At 41.1% G+C, this 12,058-nt stretch overlaps 1 protein-coding gene across 2 annotated transcripts in view; it reads left to right on the top strand.

Moving 5' to 3' along the window:
- The window catches only part of PDE1C (phosphodiesterase 1C), a 592,555-nt gene that overhangs the window by 518,408 nt on the left and 62,089 nt on the right, over positions 1–12,058 (top strand). For both annotated transcript variants that reach the window (XM_057733463.1, XM_057733465.1), the window contains exons 14-16: positions 1,115–1,235; positions 2,999–3,174; positions 10,787–11,017. In XM_057733463.1, coding sequence (XP_057589446.1) covers positions 1,115–1,235; positions 2,999–3,174; positions 10,787–11,017 — 528 coding nt within the window. The remainder of the gene's footprint in view (positions 1–1,114; positions 1,236–2,998; positions 3,175–10,786; positions 11,018–12,058) is intronic.

A 12,058-nucleotide genomic window follows, 5' to 3' on the forward strand; every position in this document is an offset into this window, starting at 1 on the left:
TGCACTCTCACCTTAAAATGGCACTGGATCACGCCTTCCTTACCTTGCCTTTGAGCTATTGCTACAGCTTCTAAACTGAGTTTCTCAGCCTCCGAGCCTATTGCTTTCTCCCTTCCCATCCATCTTGCCAGATTAACTTTCCCAAACAGTATCAGAAAAAAGTCGTATAACAGTGCTGCCCAAACATCTCAGGGGGCTTGGGCCTATCTAAGTCCTAACTTCTAGCCTGATGCTGAGGAACCTCCCTCCCTGAGCTGATAGTGACCTGCCCTCCCAGGCTTTGCAGCCCTCTCAGTGGGAGGGAATATCTCCTCCCTCCCTTGCCTCTCCAGAGGCCTTTATTTGGGCTTCTCTTTTTGCCCTTTCCATTTCTGTGCTCAATTTGATTCCTCCTATAAGCTGCCAAGGGTAGGCAGCTTGTGTTACGCATCTTAGTCTTTTATGCAGCCCTATCACATCGTTTTTTTACATAGTAAATGCTGCATTTGCATTTTTAAGCACTTTATTGAACTATCTCCTAAAAAGTTATGGGAAGCTTATGTAGGAGAAATGGAACTGACTCATGATATTCAAAGCAAGGAATATATTAGATGATTAAGACCAATCTATTCTCTCCTAATCTGATCTGGCACTCCTATGAAGATGAATTTTATTTTATTTTTAAATGTATTTATTTATTTATTTATTGGCTGGATTGGGTCTTCATTGTTGCGTGCAGGCTTTCTCTAGTTGCAGTGAGCGGGGGCTACTCTTCTTGCAGTGCGCAGGCTTCTCAGTACGGTGGCTTCTCTTGTTGCAGAGCATGGGCTTTAGGAGCGAGGGCTTCAGTAGTTGTGGCACATGGGCTCAATAGTTGTGGCTTGCAGGCTCTAGAGCACAAGCTCAGTAGTTGTGGCGCACAGGCTTAGTTGCTCTGCGGCATGTGGGATCCTCCCGTCCCAGGGCTCAAACCCGTGTCCCCTGCATTGGCAGGCAGATTCTTAACCACTGTACCACCAGGGAAGCCCTGAAGAGAATTTTAAAAGAAAGATATAACTCATCACTTGGCATGGGAACATATGGAAAGGCCCAAGTTAATATGCAGTTCCTCTGAAGTTTTGCTGTTTCTCTTCAGGCTTCATTGATTTCATTGTGGAACCCACCTTCACTGTGCTCACGGACATGACAGAAAAGATCGTGAGTCCACTAATTGATGAAACCTCTCAAACTGGTGGGACAGGACAGAGGCGTTCAAGGTCAGTGCTGAAGCTTGAAAGCTGGGGGGTCAGGGTGGCCTGTCCACGGGGATAGAATTCTTCTGGAAGGGTTGGGGGTGATATTTCATAATTATGTTCATCCCACCTCCTCCTTATAAAAGATATCAGGAGGACTCAAAGTTGTATTCTCTGTACTCTCCAGGCTGGCCTGTATGGGGGCAAGCAAGGTCCAGGTTTGACCGGCAGGTTCCCAGTACTGCCCCACCCCTGCCCCCGCATTCTCTCTTTTGGCGTCTTTGCTTACAACAGCATCAGTCATTACACTTTACCTGCCGTGCCCATAGAGTCCTTGCTCCCCATACTCCAAAAGGAAAGTACCACTACTCAGAGTTATCACAAGGAGTGAAACTGACTTTCACTTCTAGGTTCAGGAAGAAAATAAAGTAGAGGGAAAGAAACTGAAAATTTAAATCACCTTCTGCCACAACATCATTATATTGAGTGTAGATTAGTAGTCAGAGAGTACAGCCCCTGGAGTCACGATCCCAGGTTCAACATCCTGACTCCATTACTTATTAGCTGTGCCACCTTGGACAAGTCGCCTCGGTTTCCCCATCTGGGAAAGCGTGGATTACAATACTCATAGATTACAGGGAAGATTAAATGAATTATTTAATCTACGTAAAGCCCTTATAACAGGGTCCAGCACAGAGGAGTTGCCAGCTACAATAAAGCCAATGCTTGGTCTTTACTAGCAGTTAGTGTTACCACTAGCACAACTACCCGCTCCGGCTCATCCATGCAAAACCTTGGGCTTTGTCATAAAGGAGAGAAATGTAATGAAGAAAAAGAAGAAAAGAGCAAGAGAAGGAGTTAATAGGAGGAAGAAAGGCAGGAAGAATATTAGGACAGTGGGACCCCAGGATGCTTAAGGTGGTGGGACCCAGTCAAGGCTGCTAACAAGGAAGGCAGGAGCCCCCTGCCCGAGTCCCATAGCCCCGCAGTTCTGCCGGCACTGGGCTGAGACCCGCTCTACTTATCTAGTTAGTGTTGGTCGTCATTCAGTGAATTTGCACTTGTGTCAGTCACTACTCTAGCCCCCTGGAAGTGTGTGATGCTTTAAAGTTTCCCAGAGGGGTGGCACTTTCTATATTATAATGTATATATTTCTATATTTCCAGAAGTCTCCCATGTTTAAAGCTTAAAGTGATATTATATTTTAAAAAAAGGTCTTATGCCTGGCTGATCTCCCACAATGTCCATGCTTTCTGGGCCTCTTCACCTTCCCCAAGAACATAAGCAAATCACCTTACTTTGGCCCTGGGGATCCTGGGATCAGAGGCTCTTGAGTACAGAGGGAGGTGGAACTGGAAAGAAAGAGGATCAAGTGACTGAGTAACTTGGAAAAGTGGTCAGTGTGGAGGCAGGTGGGTGAACTGTGGAACCAAGTAGAAGTCAAGTTCAAATGAGTTAATTTCAGAGAGTCAAAGACAGAGAATTCATGTGTGGGGAATCCAGTCCTATGGAAAAAGAACATCTGAAATATGGGGACCATGGGGACTATCAATGCTCATGAGGCTGAAATCTTGATTTTTTTTTCCTGCTGGAAATGGAGGATTTCCCAGCTGTCACATATGGAAAACAGGAATTAGAAACCTCAGGCCCCAGGAATTTCACGACAATAACTTGATGAATGTTAACTACTCTTCTCTTAGGCTTGCTTATCAGCACACATTTTCCAAACACTAATGCTCCTCTTTGGTATGGCTTCTTTTTTTTTTTTTTTTTTCTTGGTCGTCTAGTTTGAACAACATCAGTTCAGCAGATGCAAAGCGACCAGGTGTCAAGAGCTCTGGCTCAGAAGGAAGTGCCCCAATCAACAATTCTGTCATCCCCGTTGACTATAAGAGTTTTAAAGCCACTTGGACTGAGGTGGTGCACATCAATCGGGAGAGATGGAGGGCCAAGGTCCCCAAAGGTAATGTGCTGTTTGGGAATCTTGTCAAGACCACTCAGACCCACTCACAAAGTGAGGCATTGCCGCCCACCCCTGATTTATATGTGTTGCAGATGAAACACAAACTCAGGATATAAATTCAAATTGCTGAATGTTCGGATTGACCATCTTTTGGTTTTCATCATGTCTAATACTCAACCCATGAGAGACCAAGGCCGACCACCAAGCCTCCCGCCAGCATGACCTTTGTGCTGTATGATCAGACTTTTCTTGAAATGAAGGTTCTACAGAGGATGGGAGTTCCTATTTCTTGGTTTCTGCTAGGCCATCTTGTCATTCTGATCTCATGTCATGTGGCACATTTATGAGGTCTTTATTCCTTCTTTTATCTAAGTGAAGCCGGGCCAGTAGCCACCTCGGCCATTATGTTGGAATAGAAGAGGCTTTAATCTCCTTACATGAATTTTTATCTTCGTTTCATGTTCTCAGTTTCCCTTCAGTCACTACTCAGGCTGACCTGAGATGAAGGTAATTTGCAGGTAAACAGAAATTCGAAGAGAGAAAAGTCATCTCTCTTGGTACTATAAAAAAAAGACTGACATCTCTTTGTTTTTGAAATTCATTTTGGAATTCATTTGCTCAAATGTATGTTTGTGTTTATTGAGCATGTGCTACATGATTCATACATACTACATGTTCATACTATAGTCTAGGTAGGAACACATACCTGAGGTAAGTCTTACGAAGCTGTGATGCCTGATTCCAGAGAGGGACACAGACCTGGATGGCTCTCAAGCTCAGCGAGGTGGCTGATCTCAGTGGGTTTTGTGAAGGTGAGCCTTCAACAATAGATAGTTTTTGCCAACATCTGTTGAATGCCTACTGTACGCCAGGCTCTGTACTCTGTGTTATTCACAGAGGTGACTAACAGACATCCTTGTCCTCAAGCTTGCAGTCTCCTGAGTGGGGGCAGGGAAGCATTAGTATAGAGTTTCTTTCAAAGTAAGAACGGGAGTTCAGTGGAAGCCTTGCCCTTGCCACCAGCACCTACCAGCCCCAAGCCCCAGACCCTCCTTACATGCAAGGAAAGTTTTATCCCCAGTCACAGCATCCCACACTTTTATCCACCCAGTGTCTGCACAAGTGAGAAGACGGGTAGGAGTAGGCAGGCACAGCACATTCTGGCCATCTTGGTCCTCAAACATCGGGGGCGGGGAGCTGCTTCATAGTGTGGAAGAGATGAGACCTCACTGCTGGAGTTATTCAAAGGCCAACATTGTGTCCTGTCCAACTAGCTGCTCAGTTTAGGTGGAGCAAAGGGTTTATATTTATGACTCTTTTAAGGCATAATTGGGCCCTTATCATTTGGGGGCAGAGGTTGCATCCTGAGCTATGCAGGGAGCCAACGCATCTTCCATATTTTAGGTGGGGCCTGTCACAGTCTATTCAGATGCTTTAAATATTGAAATCCTCTCTGTTGGCAGGCATTGCAAGCTGCAGTGGCAGCTACTGCATCATTTCAAAGAAGCACTCTCTTATAATCACACTCATTACACTTGAAAATCCAATTCCTGACAACATGCAATTGAGAGAGGTACTTCAAAATAATTTGTTTGCAATTATCTGGCTTACTAAAATTACCTTCTGAAACTAATCACCTAGGGGAGCATTAGACAGCTCCTTTTCCAGGGGAAAACTGGCCCTTTAAAAAGGACAGATAGATAAACACAAATAGTTTTTAAATATGTGAGGTTAGCTTAAGCTAACTTGTCCCTAACCTTGGTTGGGGGGCTTAGGAAGGCATCTTGTAGCTAGGATTTCAAGGATGCCTGGAGCTGAGCGGTGAATTTAGAAATGGGGAACAAGGAAAAAGGGGTAACCAAAGGCACAGCCCTCCCTGTGGGATTATGTATATTTTGTGGGAGGATAGTTTGGTTATCAAAGCAAAAGTTAGTTGGGAAAAGGGAGAATTGAATCCCTACTTGCCCTGTGCTCTTTGGCAAATTCAGGTAGATTTTTTTGAGAAAATTCCCTTTGGAGAATTATAATGGACATCACAGAGTTGATGCAAAGAACAGAAATTATATATGTAAAGCACTGAGAACAGAGCCTGTACATGGTTAGTAGCTGATAAGTGGTAGCTGTTATTTTGAAAAACTGGAAAAGAATGAAGTTTGAATGCAAAGTTAAGAAGGTGATGGTCAAAATGCCAACCTGTAATTATTGTTTTATAACATTTTCAGCCTCCCAGTAATGCTGTTGGCTGCTTGACTGGTGTTAAGAAATTCAGTTTGCATCTGTTTTTCCATTAGTAATTGGTTTGTGCTGCAGTTTTCTCATGATTCTTTTTGTTACCAGAAAACCCTAATTTCAGCAAAGGCAGCCCTGCATGGGGCACTTGAATATATGTTGTTATTAAATTGATCAGAAGTGGAATTGGATCTAAAGTCTTAGTTTTATTAATCAGCCTGATTTACAAAGCTGGCTAGGCCAGAACACATAGTTGTTAGGAAAGACTGAATCAATTTTTTTTTTTGCAGCTCTTAGGACTGAAAATCATTTTTCCCAAACAAAGATATGTAGGTATAACAATTTGCAAGTCTGATCAATATTGATCAGCTTCCATTCAGAATTTAATGCTTTTTAAACATTTTTTTTTCTGGTGTAAGAATAATAGGTGTCTAGGTTACAATGCTGAAATATAAACAAAATATGTAAAGAAGAAAATAAAAATCACTCATTCCGGCCAAATATAACTATTGTTGAAATTCTGATGTAATTTAAAATTTTTTGATTTTCTATGCATATTTATAACTAATAATTCCCCCTTAAATTGTGGTCATAGTATAATATTGTATTTTCTTTCTCTATTTCTATTTTGATGATTTTATTCTTATACTGAATATTCTTAGAAAGTTTGATTTAATAGCTACATTGTATGCAATACCAGAGTCGAACCATTCCTCTGTTACTGAGCATTGTGGTTGCCAGTTCTTCATTGTTGTATGTAACATGGTTATGAACATACAAGTTCAGAAATCTTTGAACCTACGTCTGATTATTTATCCAGAATAAATTTCTAGACATAGAATTCGTCTGTAAAGCAGATGAAAAATTCTAAAGCTCTTGATGTATATTATCAAATTTCTTTCTGGAAAGTTTTTTCTTTTTTTTAAACCTATGTTCTCTTTCAGTAGAAGTATAGTGAGTGTGCCGTTTCTCTTTATTTTTCTCATTAGGATGTTTATATTTTTGTTATTGATTCATAATAACTTTATATATTAAGGATAGTAACTCTTCAGTTGACGAACTGTCTTGCAATTTCTGCCCTGCCTCTGTCCAGTTAGTCAGTCAGTTTGTCATATACCTTTTAACTTTGTTTATGGTCTTTTGAAATATATCCTATTTTTATTTTACTAGAGATTAGTTTTATATTTTTTATTATGTCTCATCAATGTAAATATGAAATAGTATATAATGATACTCCTTTGCAAATGCTGATAAGTTTATTGAATTTTTAAAAATTTCCTCCATTGCTACTCAGTTTTTATTGAAATAATATGATTTTTCAACCTATGTGACTGTAAGTAAATTGGAAGTAAATTGCTATTTTACAATTAACGTATCCTTTCATATTATTTTAATCTTTGCATCAAGTTTTATGTCTAGCTTAACAATTATTTTTATTTAACACTATGATGTACTAGTTTTATTACACATTATTAACATATTTTCCTAATTCTGAGTTTTTAACATTGATTGAATTTTTCTGTCAACTGAAGCACTTTGGCTAAAATTTTTAGAAAGGTCCAGTGGGAACATATTCTGAGACCTGAATTGGCTAGGAATACCTTTCTGCTGTTCTTGTATATAATCAAAAGTTGACTATTCAAAATTCACGTTTCGGTTGTCTTTTTTCATAGTTTCTCTCCTCTTCTTTCTTTTTCTCTCTGTAGGTAGTTCAGGTAGGCATTTCAGAAAATTATATTAAGGAATAATTAGCCCAATACCATTTTTAACCAAGAGCCTATAGTAGTATCATTATTCAGGAAGGCAAATTAAATGAAGAAATCAATGTGTTTCACTAAGAATGCACAGACATTCAGTGTGGGATAGAACCAGCTCTTAGGAGGAATATAATTTATACAACATGAGGGCTCTGCTCTGCCTTTACTCTTTAGCTCCTTGCTTTTGGCCAGTTTTATAATGATCACATCACCATAGATGGTGTGAAATGGAAAGCAGAGGGAGATTGGGATGGAACTATGACACTTGCTTTCTAGTAGTCTAGAAGCCTAGGAGTGCCACGAATGTTAAATCTAAAACCTAAAAAGTTAATTCTTTGCATGTATGTCATCTCTGGAATCTGTTATCATGTACAAATTAACTGTTCTATCACTTACTTTGTCTCATAGTAGGAAAGATTTTATGTATATTAATACTTCACCCTGAAAATATAAGGGGATCGGATTACAGTGGAACCGATGTACCGCCTCTCAATTTATTTTCTCTTTTCTTATTTATATGTTTGCTTGTTTTTGTCTACTTATTTTGAGTAATAGTACTGCATGCTGATGGCTGATCACACTAATATCAGATATTTCAGAGATGCAAGGAAGAGATGGGAGCAGAGTAGAGAAGTTGTAGAACATTTCAGAGCCATCCACTGGAACACAATTGCTAAAGAGAAAGAAATCATATTGGATTTGATTATGATGTCATAAGAGCTACCATTCATTAATTTAAACATTAATTGCCTGCTGTCAGCTGTAGTTGAGCCCAAACAGACTTATTTCAGAAATGAAACACCCCCCCACCCTGCAGTTTTGGGGGGGTTTTGCTAGATTTTCCATAGAAAATTGGTCTGACTCAGTTGTCAAATGAATTTTTCTTGCTTAGATAACATATTGTGCTCTTGTAGCAAACAAGAATTTAACGCCTTCAGCTTTTATCAAAATTACTTTTAACTTGGGGATATTTTGAAAAAAGTTTGCCACAGATTCAATGGGGATTGTGTTAGAGGATTATACGTTATTTTACCTGATACCTGAATATAAATGAATTCTCTTCCCCCTTGCCCCACTTTCCCTCTCTGTGTAGTAAGTACAGTCATCTTTTTACTTACCTACAGTCAAATGCAGTCAAACAGCTAATTTTTTCGGGATAGGACTTTAGAGTGGGTATAGTTTCTGTATTTTATGCTGGTCTGGATTGCTGCTGATGGCAGCTAGGGTGAATCACACCCACTGTGTACATTTCATTTAGTCAACAAATACTCCATGAGCATCTGCTAGGTGCCAGGCGCTATACCAAGCACTGGGCATTCAGTGATGGAGATGACATTTGACCTTTGTTCTCAGGGCATTACTGGAGGATGAGAGGAAGTCCGGATGAACATTCTAGGGAGCCTTCTGTGGGCCTGCAGCCTACTGAGAATGCCATCTCCCTATCTTCTTCTGCAAGGCCATTCTTTTAGTCTTAGTTGTACCTTTCTGTTGAAGTTAGAAGACATATTCTACAATATATGCACATAATTATGTGATTTTGTAAAGAAATTTTTCCTTACCTTTTCATTGTAAATTATAAATACATCCTGTTGGGAAGTGGAATGTCACGAAATGTTGAATGGCAAACATTTAAAATTTAAATCAGTGCTTATCAATCCTGATTGCGTGTTAGAATCATCTTGAGAGCATTAAAAATATCCTATTCTTGCCCTCTCCCTCCAGAGTCTGACTTAATTTGTCTGGGTTGAGGCCAGGGCATTGGTTTGGGTGGGTGGATGGTGGAATCAATGAAAGGATGAACGAAAATTTCATAATATATTAAGGAGGACATCTGAGCCAGGCAAATGTAAGGGCAGGAAGAGTAAAATGAAGCCAGAGGTCACAGATATGCGCAAAATACAATGCCATAAAGCCCCATGACCTTGTGAACCTGGAACCAAATCTGGGTTTTGTGCTCTTTAGCAGCTGAAACAAAGGGAAACGTGGTCACATGCATAACCACACAGGTGCCCATTAGATTAAAAATACACTTGTCATCTATGAAAGCCTGGTGTTTTCAGGACCAAGGCCAACCAAGGGAAGTAAAGAGGACCCCTGGTAATGAGGTGTGGGACATTTGTAACACATCTCGAGAAAAAATGCAATAATGCTTTTCATAGTGGAGGTTGGAAGGCTTTTAAGTGAATTAAATGCTAAACACTGAGTCTCTAGACCTTAAGGAAGGCTTGGTCTCTGTTAGGTGCCTTCCATTGGTCTCTGCAGGTTACTTCCTACAACCCAGCCCCAATTCATTTCCTCCAAGACTCTACATGATCTCAACCCTGCATGTCCTTGGTCACTTGACCCCATCATCTGTCACTAACCCCTTACTAAATTTGCTTTAGCCATACTGGCTAACCCACTGCCCCTGGAATATACCAAGCTCATTCCAATCTTAAGGCCTTACATTTTTTATTTTCTCTGCCTGGAATGCTTTTTCCCTTAATTATTGTGTGGTCAGCAATTCATCGTTCAAGATTTGGTCAAATGTCACCTTCTTCACCTCCTTGCCTAATGCCACCTCCTTCCCTTATGCTGATCATGTTCCATCATATTACTGTTTTACTTTTTTGTAAAGCCCTTTTCACCATATGAAATTATCTTAGTGCTTTGTTTGTTTAATTACGGTATTTTCTACTCTGTAAGACTTCTTGCTTGCTGCTGTATTCCCAGCAACTAATATGGTTCTTGACACTGTGGCTGCACAATAAATATTAATTGAATGACTGTATCAATTTTTCATGAAGCCTTGACCATATGCAATTACACTATGTTTCTGACTAATCGCAGAGCCAGACCCTTTCACAGTCAACCAAACTGGAAATAAGGCTGACGTCCTCTCATTAAAGAGGAAGACACAGACCAGGGTCCCTGGCCAAACTAAAGGTCACCTCTCATCTTGTGGACAGTTTGAAGACCATGGTTTTTTGTGAGGCTTAATGACCCTCTTCCTACTTTTAAAGTCACAGACAGAGGCCTGAAACTGTGTTATTCTAGTGGTGGTGATTTTCCCTTTTTGTTTAGTAATCAATTTTTTTTTAAGGTTTAAACTCCAGCTCCTAAGCAAGTCTACATGAAACTTCAGTTTCTGCTGGTGCTGTGGGAGAGTTTTGTAATGTCCCTGAGCCTTGATCCACATTTGTAAAATAGGGTTACAATAATAGTAGCTGCTAGATAAGGTTGAGAATGAGCGAAAGTAATCCTTGCAAAGCACTTAGTGTAATACCTGGCATAGAGGACACACTCAAGAGAACTTATTGATGATAATAGTAACATTATGCCAATTACAGTATTGGTTTATTAATTATTATTATCCTTATTATTACTTTCTCCCTGCCCTTTCTTCTAACTCACTGCTTTCAAAAATGTCATCACTGTGAACCGATTTTATTGGTTTCCTGAATACACATACCAATCTGACTTGAATTATCCCAAAATATACCTAAAACACTCAGTAAACACCATAAGTCATTTTAATGCATTCATTCCCAATGCAATTTCTTGTTTTAACTCAAAGAGACAATTGTCCTAATGGTGTGCCCTCTTTTTATCTTTTCCCCGCCTTTCCTGACTTGCCCTGGATACAGAGGAGAAGGCCAAGAAGGAAGCAGAAGAAGAGGCTCGCCTGGCCGCAGAGGAGAAGCAAAAGGAAATGGAAGCCAAGGGCCAGGCTGAAGAAGGTGCATCTGGCAAAGCGGAGAAGAAGGCATCTGGGGAAGGCAAGAGTCAAGGCAATGGGACGCGAACAAACAAAAGCGACAACCCTCGTGGGAAAAATTCCAAAGCTGAGAAGTCATCAGGAGAAAAGCAACAGAATGGTGAGTAGAATTGCGCTGGTGGAAAGCTCTTTTCGGGGTGTTAACGATGTGATGAATGGACACTGGCAAAGAAGTGCCCTGTGAGGACAGCTCGCAGAGCAGGGCTGCCCTGGCCATCCAGCTGCTGCAGATCGCACCTCCCTGGGCTGTGGATCCCATAAGGATCCCGTCAAAAGCAGCCAGAAGCTTGCTTGGGCCATCCTCTCCGGGGAGATTTATACCTGTGGGCCCTTCCCAGCTGTTCTGGAGACTCTGGGGAGTGCCTGCTACCTGCAGGGGGAATTCCCCTTAGCAATCCCAGCACATTCCTGAGGGCTTAGTGCCAGAATGGATGAATGGAAAGGCAGTCTTCTGTCTCTGCGACCCCACTATCAGGGCCGGGACTCACTTCTGCGTAAGGTCTATTTCCATAGTGTGTGTCTGTATGTCTGTAGGTGAACAAGTGTATACATTAAGATGACCAGTTATCCCAGTTTGCCTGGGACTGAGGGGTTTCCTGGGATGCAGGGCTTTCAGTCTTAAAATGAGAAAAGTTCCAGGCAAACCAGGGTGAGCTAGTCACCATCATGTGCATACAGTTGATGTTTTCTTATATTTAATGTAACAAATACTTATTGGTTAACAACTACGTGCCAAGCACCGCACTTGACACTGAGGATTTAGAAATGAAGAGGCCGCAAGACATCCACAATCTCCTAGGAGATATGGACATATTTGCAATTAATTCTGAGCCAGTAACAGTGGCGTCACGGCAGATAAAATCCCCCAGGGACATGTGCAGAGAAGAGTAGCTTTGCTGGGTCTGGGGATTGCAAGATGTAGTAAATGTTAAAGAAAGCTTCAAGAAGAGATGATGTCTGAGCTGGGTTTTAAATGCTGAAATTCAGGGTGGGGGGCACACAGGGACTTCTCAGCAGAGAGTAAGATGAGCTGAGGCACAGGGGCGTGGAATTGGTTACACTGTTCAGGGAAGAGCAGGAAGTTCAGAGTCATTGGAGCTTTCAAGTGCCAGGTTATGACAAGGTAGTTTGGAGTCAAACA

The sequence above is a fragment of the Hippopotamus amphibius genome, chromosome 4 (genome assembly GCF_030028045.1).
Source record: "Hippopotamus amphibius kiboko isolate mHipAmp2 chromosome 4, mHipAmp2.hap2, whole genome shotgun sequence".
In the NCBI taxonomy this organism is placed as follows: Eukaryota; Metazoa; Chordata; class Mammalia; order Artiodactyla; family Hippopotamidae; genus Hippopotamus; species Hippopotamus amphibius.